Source organism: Aulostomus chinensis, chromosome 3, assembly GCF_037954235.1.
Source record: "Aulostomus chinensis isolate RoL2024-O1b breed Wild chromosome 3, RoL_Achi_v1.0, whole genome shotgun sequence".
In the NCBI taxonomy this organism is placed as follows: domain Eukaryota; kingdom Metazoa; phylum Chordata; class Actinopteri; order Syngnathiformes; family Aulostomidae; genus Aulostomus; species Aulostomus chinensis.
Window position 1 is genome coordinate 856,570 of NC_141322.1, and position 13,791 is coordinate 870,360.

Genomic DNA, 13,791 nt, shown 5'->3' on the forward strand with positions numbered 1-13,791 from the left:
GACCACTGCTCCACCCACAACCTTCTTGCTGGGGGCCACAGTGAGGACCACTGCTCCACCCACAACCTTCTTGCTGGGGGCCACAGGGAGGACCACTGCTCCACCCACAACCTTCTTGCTGGGGGCCACAGGGAGGACCACTGCTCCACCCACAACCTTCTTGCTGGGGGCCACAGGGAGGACCACTGCTCCACCCACAACCTTCTTGCTGGGGGCCACAGGGAGGACCACTGCTCCACCCACAACCTTCTTGATGGGGGCCACAGGGAGGACCACTGCTCCACCCACAACCTTCTTGATGGGGGCCACAGGGAGGACCACTGCTCCACCCACAACCTTCTTGCTGGGGGCCACAGGGAGGACCACTGCTCCACCCACAACCTTCTTGCTGGGGGCCACAGGGAGGACCACTGCTCCACCCACAACCTTCTTGCTGGGGGCCACAGGGAGGACCACTGCTCCACCCACAACCTTCTTGATGGGGGCCACAGGGAGGACCACTGCTCCACCCACAACCTTCTTGATGGGGGCCACAGGGAGGACCACTGCTCCACCCACAACCTTCTTGCTGGGGGCCACAGGGAGGACCACTGCTCCACCCACAACCTTCTTGATGGGGGCCACAGGGAGGACCACTGCTCCACCCACAACCTTCTTGCTGGGGGCCACAGGGAGGACCACTGCTCCACCCACAACCTTCTTGATGGGGGCCACAGGGAGGACCACTGCTCCACCCACAACCTTCTTGATGGGGGCCACAGGGAGGACCACTGCTCCACCCACAACCTTCTTGATGGGGGCCACAGGGAGGACCACTGCTCCACCGGGCCAGGATGACAGACTTAAAGGTTCAACTTTGACCAATCCTCTTTCAAAATGGTTTCATTCCCTCTCCTTTTCAGATTCAAACCAGTTCAACCATTGTGCAGCACTGGGAGACATGGAAATCAAGGACTGGTATGAAGATGTTTAATGGAAAATAGACTCTGAATATGAATCTGGCATTTTCACAAGAGTCAGATGACCACAAACTGAACCTCTCAGGTTTGACATGTCAGCTGAGAGTTGGCGCGGAGTTCTGGTGGTTCACACACGCACAGATACATACACACACATACACTACACACACACTCTCTCTCTCTCTGCTTGATTCCTCTTTGTTGTCAGGGTGAAAAGCCCCTGGTAGGAGGACGATGGGTTTATTCCCATCATAAAGAAAAGACCTAACAAATGACTGCTCCTTGTCTCTCTACTGTTCCCAGTAACTACATAAGAGTTCAAAGCCTAATACAATTCATGTGCAAGGTCCTCCTGTATCGTGGAACAATAACTCACTTCTCTCATTTCTATAGACGTCACACTGAGTGGCTGACGAAGGGTTGATCAGGTTGAGAATTTGAGAGCAAAATGAGTGCTGAAACATTTCATTGACAATAATGTGGCAAAACATACGTACACTTGCTTTGTGATGAGAAATACCTCATGGAACACATGCTGCATCAGCAACTTTCAAGAGGAATTCAAACCAAAAGCTGGATTTGTTAAAAAAACAACTTTATTTTTTAATTTACAAAAGTCCTTTTAAAAAGGGTTACGCTCCACTTCTCAGGAAAATATCAACATTTTGTTTCCAAAAAAGCAGAGTATGCAAAACAGTAAAATACTGATAAAATGTCTCACACACACACACGCGCACACACATACACTTATTTATATTTGTACATATGTGTGTATATATATATATATATATATATATATATATATATATATATATATATATATATATATACACATATACATATGTATGTATATATATATATACACACACACACATATACATATGTATGTATATACACACACATATATAAATATATATATATATATTTATATATATAAAAATATATTTATATATATAAATATACATTTATATTTATATATAAATATTTATATATAAATATATATATATAAATATATATAAATATACATTTATATTTATATATAAATATATATACATATATAAATATACATTTATATATATAAATATATATTTATATATATAAATATATATACATATATATACATATATATAAATATGTATATGTATCAAAAATTTCAAACAAACCAATGTAAAATAGTGTAAATGCTGGCTTCTTAATTATGGCACATGATCTTTACAAACCTCCACATAGCAAAACGTTGTGTTATTAAAACAGCAAGCACAAAGGTAGAAAAAGTTATTGAAAGATCCCAAAATCCCAAACGTGAACCGGTGTTCTTGTCCAGTCCATCACCCCGAGGATCTTCTCTTCACCACCAGAACAGAAAAGTCCAGAAAACGCTTTTTTTAATGTCCTATTTACAAAAATGTTGCCACATTGAACGAGGCAGGAATCTCTACCAATTGATGGTGTCCTATGTACAGTCCACTGTCCTCTAGTCCGTCCTCCTCGAGGCCGCCAGCCTCCTCTGCCAGCTCACACCAGGACTTAGACTGTGGTCACGGACAAGAGCGAGTTGTAAACCCTTGTTCCATCTGGCGACTTGGTACCGTGGGTCAACAGTTCTTGGATGGTCATCCAGTTGTCAAATATTTTCTTATTTCTCTTTTTCATCATCTTTTTGTGGCTGAGTTCGATGATGTTGGGTTCTTTTTTGTCTTCCAGGCCGACTTGCTCCTTCAGACAATCGGCTCGGCTCTGCTTCATGAACTCACGGCGCTGCCTCTGCTCCTTGGAGCGCACAGCATGCTGCTTCCTCTCTTCCTTGCTCCAGTAGCGCCCCATCTTCAGCTCGCTAATGGCGTCGTCATCTGTGGTCATGCCACTGCGCTCCTCATGAATGCGCAGGGCGCGCTCCCTCAGCAGTTTGTCTCGAACTGGCCGCTTGGTGATGTAACGGGTACCGTCGCTGCGGATCTTCACCTTCCACTCCATCTTAGGCTCCAGGTCGCTGCCAGTGATGGGGTCCCTGCACATGCTGACCAGGCTCATCTGGCTCTGGGCGTACTCCACAGCGGACTTCTGCTGGATCAGCTGCATGTAGCTCTGGTAGTGCTGGGCGTGAGCAGGGATGTGGGCATGCTTGTAAGGGGAGTGGGTCTGGGAAAAGCTCCGGCCAAACTTGCTGGACTCTCCCAGTTTCCTCTCCGTGCTCTCTGTCTGCAGGGCGTCTGGTTCCTTGGAGAAGCCTCGGTTCCTACTGAGACCACAAACTTCCTGCACAGGGGACAGCAGCGGCTTGAGTATCCTGCCACTGGAGCTGGACGCCCCAGCAGGACCCTGGCTCTCTGCACCTCGACGGAGCGAGTTGTCTGGAGACAGCTCCAACGTGAGAGGGGTGCTGCGGCAGCTCTCGCCAGTGTTGTAGGCGCTGGAACTGTCTTTGTCTGATTTCTCGGGCATCTCCGTGATGTCTGAGAGCTCATGGCGGCGTGCATCAATGCTCGTGTTGTAGTTGCGGAACCCGCTGTTGTGGAGCATCCAGGACTCACGGCACTGGTCCCGCAGCTGCTGCATCTTGTGAGCACGGACAATATTCAGGCATTCCAGTTCGATGGTGCGCAGCTCCTCATTCAGCATCTCCAGCTCTTTGTCCACGGCCTCCTGGTCTTGACCTTCGGCCCCAGCACCTTGGCAGTATAGACCCTGCACTCCGCTGCTCGTCATCTGACACTTGAGCTCCAGGAGTTCCCTGAAGCGCTCACACTCATCAGCCGGGATGCCCAGGAAGTCGGTTTCGGTGTAGTCTGCGGAGATGAACGACTCGCCGCTGAAGGGCAAGTCGGTGCTGCCCAGGGTGTCCTGGCTGTAGGTCAGCTTCCTGCAGCTGCTCAGAGTGTTGGAGGCCGTGGTCTGGTCGTCAGCGAGGTTCTCCTGCTCCGAACTTTCGTCGTTTCGGATGCTCTCATCTGTTCGGCCGACCCCACTGTCCTTCTCGTGGTGGTTGGACAGAAGAGTGGCGGTGTCTGTGGTGCCGCCATCTTCCTCATGGTTCTTCTGTAAAAACAGAAGAAGAAAGGCCTCTAGAACACAGCTGAACACTGGAGGCTCATCTCTGGTTCAAGTTCAATGCTACTAAGATGCTTCTTTTTTCTATGACTGTAACAATCATGAACGAACCCCCATGAAAAACCAGCTCTTTACTCTCTACTGAGTTCAAGCTGAAACAACTGAGCAGATGAGCCCTCAGCAGAGGGAACAGTGGTTCCTCGTGCAGATTGATTGTGCTGCCTTGCCTCTTCCCACTGTGTGTGTGTGTGTGTGTGTGTGTGTGTGTGTGTGTGTGTGTGTGTGTGTGTGTGTGTGTGTGTGAGAGCTAGTACCTGCTTCAGTATGCTGGCGGTGAACTGCATGGCTTGATGGTGCTGCTGCTCCAGCATGTCCATGTGGAGGTCATCCAGGAAGTCGTTCCTGTCATCATCCATCCAACCCTCGTCCAGCTGGGACGCGGTGGGGAGAACACATGCCTCATTAAACACACTCAGTAAACACAACTGTAGAGTGATGACTTGGCTCCTGAAGGGTTTGAGGTCTGAACATGCTTTCATTAAAGTGGACCTATTATGCTTTTTTTTTTTTTTTTTATCTTTTCTGACCTACAAATGTTGCTACAGTGTCAGATATTCATGTTCATCAGTTCCAAAGTGTTGCATAGTAAACTGCATGTATGTGGAATTGATGAACAGGCTGTTTCAGCTGGCTCCCATAAATGGGCGTCCCCCCTGCACACAGCCCAATACTTGCTCCTCGCCTACTCAGCTTCAGAAGTCTTAACACTGCTACCTGCTCGCTTCAGAATTCAGATCAAACTGAGGTCATCATGTTTGGACCTAAACCCCTCAGGGACACCTCTCTAACCAGATCACTACTCTAGATGGCATCACCTTGACCCTGAGGACAACTGCAAGGAACCTTGGAGTCATTTTTGACCAGGACCTTTCCTTCAGCTCCCACATAAATCATGTGACTAGGACCGCCTTCTTCCACCTGCAGTATCACTAAGATTAGGAACATCCTTTCCCAGAGTGATGCTGAAAAACTGGTGCATGCATTCATCACTTCTAGGCTGGACTACTGCAACTCTCTCCTGTCAGGATGTCCTAAATACTCCCGAAAGAGTCTCCAGCTGGTCCAGAATGCTGCAGCCAGGGTTCTGACAGGAGTTAGAAGAGAGAACACATCTCTCCACTTTAGCTGCTCTCCTTCCTGTAGGATCTAGAATCCACTTCAGAATCCCTCTGCTGACTCATCAGGCTCTCAATGATGAAACTCCATCCTCTCTGAAAGAGCTCATTAGTCCCTCCTGTCCTACCAGAGCACTCCGCTCCCAGAATGCAAGTCTGTTAGTGACTCACAGTATCAATAAAAACAGACTGGGAGGTAGAGCCTTCAGGTACCGGCTCCTCTACTGTGGAACCAGCATCTCTCCATGGGTCAGAGAGGCAGACACTCTGACTACTTTTAAGTCCAGGCTTAAGACCTTCCTCTATGACAGAGCCTTCAGTCAGGACTGGTTCAGGTAGCTCTGAACCATTGACAGCTATGCTGCTACAGGCTTAGACTGCTGGGGGACACATCAGGTTACATGGAGCCCTCCTCTCCTCTCCTCTCCTCTCCTCTCTCCTCTCTCCCCTCTCCCCTCCTCTCCTCTCCTCTCCTGTCCTCCGTGGTGTCTCTCAGTCTCTCTGTGTTTCCACAGATCCACCAGAGCTCCATCTCTCTCCTCCAACCACCACCTGCATCGCCCCCCCCCCCCCCTTTTATCCCCTACTGTTACACCGGCCTGCGCTCCCCTCCCATGAACCAGTCTACCATCCAGTCCCCCATCAAGCTGGCTTGCTCTCCCTGCCTCCCCCCCCCCCATGAACCAGTCTACCATCCAGTCCTCCATCAAGCTGGCTTGCTCTCCCTGCCTCCCCTCCCATGAACCAGTCCACCATCCAGTCCCCCATCAAGCTGGCTTGCTCTCCCTGCCTCCCCTCCCATGAACCAGTCCACCATCCAGTCCCCCATCAAGCTGGCTTGCTCTCCCTGCCTCCCCTCCCATGAACCAGTCTACCATCCAGTCCCCCATCAAGCTGGCTTGCTCTCCCTGCCTCCCCTCCCATGAACCAGTCTACCATCCAGTCCCCCATCAAGCTGGCTTGCTCTCCCTGCCTCCCCTTCCATGAACCAGTCTACCATCCAGTCCCCCATCAAGCTGGCTTGCTCTCCCTGCCTCCCCTCCCATGAACCAGTCTACCATCCAGTCCCCCATCAAGCTGGCTTGCTCTCCCTGCCTCCCCTCCCATGAACCAGTCTACCATCCAGTCCCCCATCAAGCTGGCTTGCTCTCCCTGCCTCCCCTCCCATGAACCAGTCTACCATCCAGTCCCCCATCAAGCTGGCTTGCTCTCCCTGCCTCCCCTTCCATGAACCAGTCTACCATCCAGTCCCCCATCAAGCTGGCTTGCTCTCCCTGCCTCCCCCCCCCCATGAACCAGTCTACCATGCAGTCCCCCATCAAGCTGGCTTGCTCTCCCTGCCTCCCCTCCCTTGAACCAGTCTACCATCCAGTCCCCCATCAAGCTGGCTTGCTCTCCCTGCCTCCCCTTCCATGAACCAGTCTGCCATCCAGTCCCCCATCAAGCTGGCTTGCTCTCCCTGCCTCCCCTTCCATGAACCAGTCTACCATCCAGTCCCCCATCAAGCTGGCTTGCTCTCCCTGCCCCCCCCCCCCATGAACCAGTCTACCATCCAGTCCCCCATCAAGCTGGCTCGCTCTCCCTGCCTCCCCTTCCATGAACCAGTCTTCCATCCAGTCCCCCATCAAGCTGGCTTGCTCTCCCTGCCTCCCCTCCCATGAACCAGTCTACCATCCAGTCCCCCATCAAGCTGGCTTGCTCTCCCTGCCTCCCCTTCCAGAAGCTTCCTTCTTCAACTGTTATTAACATTTCCATGTTTCCTCCATTCTGTGTTATAAACTGTTTTCTTCTCTGTACCAACATCTCCTGTCCGTCTGTCCCTCCTGGTGAGGGATCCTCCTCCCCTCCTCACCCTGAGGTTTCTCCCATTTTTCCCTGTTAAAGGTTTTCTATGGAGTTTCTCCTCAGTCGATGTGAGGGTCTGAGGGCAGAGGATGTTGTTATGATGCCATGAAGCCTGGAGACAAACTGGTGGTGAAAACAGGCCACAAAGAAAACTGCCTTGCCTTCATACTCGATCACCGTGCAGCTCCTACAAGAGGTTTTCTCTGGTCTGAGGGAACGTGAACTTAGCTGGGCTACCTTAGGATGCGAGCAGCAGGAAAACATAAAGGTGCTTCTTCCAGACCAGCAGCAGAAAAGTACTTCCATTTTTCACAAGTCCCCAGAATGCTGACCAATCACAGCAGAGTGGGCATGGTGGGAAGCCAAAGGGGAGCGGTACATCACACAGACCGTAATTGCTGGATGCTGAAAAAACCAGGAAGAGACACAGCAAGAGGCGCAACGGCGGGACGATGCACGAGGTCACGAGGTTCCTCTGAGGTCAGTGGTGTCTCGCTACTTTCTAGGTGTCCAGAATCAGTTACAAAGACCCCAACTGGAGAACAGGTCCCCTTTCACCTTTACCTAGACCAGTGGTCCTCAATTACTCTGTTACCCCCCCAGAAAGAAGAAAACATTTTGTGCCCCCCACTCCCCGCAGCAACTATAAATAGTATCATTCGTCTATAGAATTGTTAAAAGTGCACCTCTGCGTAACATCCTTAATAACATGAAAGAAAACACAAAAGAAAGAGCTATGGATCAACTTCCAACGAAGAAGAACTTTATGAACACTGTTTGTTGAAAGTCTTTCCTGGCCTCCCACCATAGACACGGGGAAGCCCAGCGCTACATTCGCTTCCTCGTGTTTCCTCGTTTGAGCCTTTGGGAGACTATCGTTTGTCTCATGACCTCCGTCTCTCTCCACCTTTCTTTTCGTCCCTGGTAAATATGTCTCCACGGTGTCTCTGGAGGGTTTGTTCACTGCACCTCTTATCTCCCACTCTGAGCTGTGTGTGCATGCTGGTCCAAAAACCCTCCACCATTGAGCTAAAACTGCCTGCACTCACTCTGACACTGAGAGCGCCACCGCCACTGCCACTGCCACTGTAGCGGATGTGCAATTACACTTAATTCAAGTAAGGCAAAAAAAAAAAGAAGCGTGTTCCATGGGGTCAGACCACACCCCTCCAGGGGGGCATCGCACCGGGGGGCTCACCCCACTATTTGAGAAGGACTGACCTAGGACCACCTCCTGATTACCTGGATCTCTGGTCTGGCCACCAGCAGAGAGACGTTCTGGTTCCCCTCACTGGTCAGCAGCACAACTGCATCCTCGCGGTTTTGGATCTCAATGCCATTGATCTGGATGGAAGCAGGGGAAAGATTATGTGAGTTTATAGATCTTTCTAAAATCTAGCAGTTTGTTCTGTAATCCAGGGTTTATTACAACCATGCTTCACCATAAAAGTGTGCTTTGTATTACAGGTACAAGTACTCACAAATATGTGTCTTGAGCTCACAAAGGCATTTTTCTTTCCAAAATGCAGAGTCAGCCACAAATCCCGTAAATTCCGGACGATAGAGCGCACCGTTATGTAAGCCGCAGATGCTTATTTTAGGGAAAAAATCAACTTTGTACACGTATAAGCCGCACCGGTAAATAAGCCGCGGTGCACAGTGGAAACACCTCGGCCGCCCGTTCTCTGCGTGTTGACCCAGTCTTCCAGAGCGTTTTCAAGTTCGGGCCATCTGCTGTTATGACCTCTGAAAGCTTTTGTAGTCTTTTTGCATTGGGTCAGTTCGTCATGTTGCCGCCTCCAGCGTCTCACCATCGATTCGTTTATGCCAAACTTACGTGCTGCAGCTCTATTTCCATCTTTAACCGCCAGATTGATTGCCTTTAACTTGAAAGCTGCATCATAAGCATTCCTTCTTCTGCTCTCCATCTTGAGGGTGAGTACAAATGACTGAAAATGTCGTGTGATGCTCTTTTTACACTGCACCGCGGCATGGACTGGACGCTCCAAGTACAGTACTTAGAGAAATTACCATAACATTTGGCTAGGAATTTCCCTAAGTACGGTACTTGGAGCTGCCATCAGGAACAATAGGGAATTACTGCCCGCTGCCGCTGCCCGCCACACCCCAGGGTGAAGGTAAAATCCTCGTATAAGACGCACCGGAGTATAAGCCACAGGGCATGAAGCGTCGAAAAGAAGTCGCAGCTTATAGTCCAGAATTTATGGTATATGAAGCTTAAAGCTAAACGGTCCAAGAACCTTTAGAACTCTCCAGGTAACTGTCTGGATAATCCAGGTCTTCTTAATCCAGCAGGGTGTTCAGTAATTCAAGGATTCTGATGTTGATAAAGCAGTAACTACAGCACCTCTGCTTCAGCTGGTGGGGATAAAAGTGCAGTTCATGGAAGCGCCATTAGCTCCGAAAATGGGACTTGCATTTTCTACATTCCTGAATCGTGAAGAAGTGATGAAGGAGTTGAAAACCATTTATGAGTACTCGAACATCAAATTACACTTTTAGGGGGGGGTATAACTTGAAATTCTTAACACCACCTGAAAGGTAGCAAAGTTGTATGTGATCAAATGCTAAAATATGAAAAACACAGCTCCCAAAGTAAAACCAGAGCCACAACATCCGGGAATATTACCTGGATGATTTTGTCACCTTCTCTAATCCGGCCATCTCGAGCGGCGATGCTGTTCGGATCGATCTAAAACAAGAAAAGAAGCAATAAGAAAGAAGCTGCTTTGACTGTCCACTCTGAGCTCAGACGGCGGGCTACGATCTACTGGCATGTTTTCAGTGTTTCTGACTTAATCAAATTAGAAAAAAAAGTAACAAAATGCCCAAATCCTGATGGAGTTGAACTAAAAAAACTAAAATTTAAGAGATAGAGAAAGAGATGGATAACACAAGAGCAGAAGGCACAGACCTCGCTAATGTAGATCCCAGCTTCATCCTCATCATCAGTCCTGTAGCAGATGGTCAGGCCCAGCTTGTCCTGGATGTTGGCTCGGTACAAATCCACCTCCTGATGAGACATGCGCACACATAAATATCCCAGACATCTGAAACTTTTTGTTTGACCAACACTGAGCAGAAGTGGGTTGCTGCTCCTGTGTCTGGGCTGGACTGAATATATTGACTAAGAAATGGGATCACGGAGCGACAGAGACCCATCAATCACTGTAATGAATCTTTCAGCTGGGCGCCAGGAGGCCATCGGCTTTCTGAGAGGCCCACTGACAGAATGAGAGATGAAGCAGTGAACTGCAGGCAGACTCAATCCCGTTTTTCACTTGTCAACACCTGTAATCTCTCGGATGCAGATAGAGATAGGAGTGCGCCGGCTTCGAGGGCAGGACGAGCTCCAACCAGGGTTAAACCCCGAAAAACTGGGTCGCAGATGAAATATGTGGGCCCTCGGAAAGAACCAGCCTCGAGTCTGAGAGGGAAGCCTGGACGTTGCTGTCGTTGTTTCCTACGGTATGAAGATTGTGTTTTCAGCCAAACATTAAACAACAGCACACTCAGCCTTAATAGACAGGGACTTAGCATGTTCTGCTAACTTTAGCTACTAATGTCATACTGAAATAAAACTGCACTCCTTTTCTCAAAGAAACAGTTTGAATCAACAAAATGGCGGTCTGTGATAGGCAGAGAAGCCCTCACCCCCTCACCCAGCAGCATCGACACATTTCTTGTTGATCGAGCCCCCAAACACACAATTAGGAGGGAAACACGGCACCGCGAAGGCTGCGTGCCTGCAGCAGCTGGTCCCGCAAACATCAGCCGCCACGTGTTGGGGTTGCAGATTCATGAATACTCGAAGGAAGTAGGTCAGGTACTCCTCCCCACCCTGGTAGCGACCCCTACCGCTACGGGGAGGAGTCACTTCCGGGGTAAGGAGTGGTCTCGGCAGGGCTGCACAGTAACACAGTACATTTAAATGACTACTGGCTAGGGCTGAGCAGGTTTATTGATCCTGTGCTATTTATCGGTATTTTGTTTCCTCAGAGTATTGATTATTCAGCTGTGAGTATCGATACATTGAGCCTCATTCCAATCCCCCGTGTCCCGCACTTTGCAGGAAGAGCAGTTCTGTCTGCCAGCCACTGGTGTCGCTGTAGAGCATTTCTAGTTACCCAGACGACTACGCCTTTCACATCCGGTGAGGGCTGAGACATTCAGGAGAACGGCAGCGAGTATAAATCCAGCGCCTGCACGCTCAAGCGCAGATGTGTGGGAGCATTTTGGGTTCAAAGACAAAAAGGAAAGTTAAGTTTTAGACAAAAGTGTGGCGGTTTGTGAGCTGAGGCACACAAACGTGAAGTACCCTGGAAGTACCACCAACCTGCGAGCCTCCTTAAACATCACCACCGGACAAGGAAATGCCAACTGAGACCCCAAACAAGCCAGCTGGAAAGTGACGGCGGTTGGGTGTCCTTATTCTGTGGTGGAAAACACCGGCTTGAGGCGCCTGGTGAACGGGATGGAGCCCCGCTATGCTGCTGTCACCTGCCAATTGAATTATTGGCTGCCATGGTTTGTTTTTGGTGAAGCTGGTGGCTGGACTGGCCAGCAGCTCCCTCCTGTGTTCAGTATCCAGCTCAAACGCTGCCTCAGAAGGCCACTGGCTGCACTTTAACTCTCAGTGTTCACTTCTCTAAAGCTTGAAAGCTAAAATTTGCACTCAGTTTCAATAAATGAAACAAATTTTCTCACCACATCTTTGATTCATTTTGTCCAGCACTTGCGAGCTGCCAGTCAGAGCCTCATGTTGTGTACTTGATGCTTTCAGTTCAATTAAGTCAATCCAAGTCAACGGAACTCACAAGATGTCACCAAAATCACTTTGTCCCTTAAAACCTTTCAGAAAAGCATGGAAGTGGAGCGAATCGTATCGTGAGATTAGCGTATCGCCAACGCCCTACGACTGGACTGAAGAACATTTATTTGCTCTTTTTGGAATGCAGGACTTTGGCTCCACCACATTGCTGCCAAAGTGTTTGTTGCGCTTTAGTTTTAAGCTGCTGTTGTTGTTTCCTAATGTGACTGCTGACGTGTTGGTCCAGGAGGAACTGATCTGATCCCTGTACTTTCCTTTTCTTTACTGTTGCATATTGAAGTATTTTTAAAAACAAGTACTGAAGAAACTGATGTCACTTGCGGTCCGGAGATATTTGGTGAGGAGTATCGATTCAAGTGCTGTGCACTTTGTTTACTAAAGGACATTGGTCGCACTCTGGTCAGGTGTGATGGTGGGTGGAGCCAGCAGGTGAATGAAGCATCTTCCATTATTCTTCCCATCCAACTTTCAACAAAAACAACAAAGCTTACTTTTTCAACTAAAAACTACAATATTTTACAGTCCTTTAAACACAACATGAGGAGGACGCACACAGCGATACAAGAGCCAGGCTGGTGGTACTGAGCATCACTACGCGTCTGCCAGTTCCCAGCTTCACCTCTCAGCTCAAGCCCTTGGAGCTCCTGCGTGGATATCATTAATTTCAAGGTCGTTCTAAGGTTGGGTTTAGCAGCAGATGGGGTCAGAGGTGATGGAGGTCAAAACAAAGGCTCCTGGATCCCATAGCTCCGCTGCAGCCACGCCCCGGCGTTGTTAACGGCCATCATCTCAGCAGACCTAATATTTGGGCCATGTGGTCACCCACCAGGCCTCATCTCGCTATGAGGGCCTGTCACTGATAAGTCATGTCACCGTGGTGCACCTGCTGGAATCAACCAGCAACTTGATTCCCGTCTGGCCCACAGCACGGCCTGGGAGTGGCAGGGTTCCCCATCAACAACCAAGATCCATCAGGACTGTGGTTGCCAGCAGGGCCAAGACACCGAGGCCTGCTCACGTCTGCTGATGCAACGGTGAGACGATGTTTACCTCGAACTCCAGCTCCTCGCGCTCCATGTCCTGATGGATGCCCTCCAGGAAGTCATTGGGGTCAAAGAACGTGTGCCCAGGAGGATGCCTGACAGACAAACAAGTGCAGAAGAAAAAATGAAAAGAGTGAAATTTAACACACATTGAAAACATTAAGAAAAAACACCCAACATTTCCTTTTTGCCCAAGATGATGAAACTTTAATGAGCAGAGAGGAAGTACTAAGAGCGGAATCTAGAACTCACACTTGTATCAGATATAATGTGGCGATAGCCAGAGGCTAATCACAAACTAACAGGCTGCGTCATTAATTTGGCTCAGAAATCAATCATGGAAATCACAACTATTCATTAAAAGGCAACTGCCGCTGCCACTGAGGGCAAAATGATAGCCAGACTCTCCGAGCGCCGGCACACAAAGACACAGCAGGCTCAATTTTGGGAAAATGCAAATCCTGATGAACCCAGTGTGGCGGCGCGGCCCGGAGGAGCTGCCATGTTCTCCTCAACCTCCAGACACTTCCAGCGTGATCACGGCAGCCTGGTCTGGAGCAGCAGATAAGGTGCTTCTCTCTTAATTAACTGCTGGTGTGAAAGGTCTGATTGTATCTTAGTGAAGTGAAATGACCTTTGAAGCATACGGAACGTCTCTGCGGCAGACGCAGGAATTACACTCCTTTTGTTACCACGGCAACACTGAGAGCGGTTGAGTTTAAAGTCAGACTTCGCTTCTCTCTAGATGGGCAGAAGGAGCTTCCCACACTGAAATAACGACCAAAAATTTTGTTTAGTCTCGTCAAACAAATCTCATGATCAAAATATGTGACGAAAAAACGTTGTTTTTCTATTTTGTTGCTTTCAAC

General features: G+C 49.1%; 1 protein-coding gene across 2 annotated transcripts in view; it reads right to left on the minus strand.

Annotated features, from left to right (window-relative positions):
- Nucleotides 1-2,100: 2,100 nt before the first annotated feature.
- pdzrn3b (PDZ domain containing RING finger 3b) overlaps nt 2,101-13,791 on the minus strand; it is a 101,554-nt gene continuing 89,863 nt past the window's right edge. For both annotated transcript variants that reach the window (XM_086197418.1, XM_086197408.1), the window contains 6 exons: nt 12,930-13,017; nt 9,963-10,061; nt 9,678-9,740; nt 8,270-8,371; nt 4,322-4,438; nt 2,101-3,995 (listed from right to left, as the gene is read on the minus strand). In XM_086197418.1, coding sequence (XP_086053544.1) covers nt 2,487-3,995; nt 4,322-4,438; nt 8,270-8,371; nt 9,678-9,740; nt 9,963-10,061; nt 12,930-13,017 — 1,978 coding nt within the window. In that variant the 3' untranslated portion in view covers nt 2,101-2,486. The remainder of the gene's footprint in view (nt 3,996-4,321; nt 4,439-8,269; nt 8,372-9,677; nt 9,741-9,962; nt 10,062-12,929; nt 13,018-13,791) is intronic.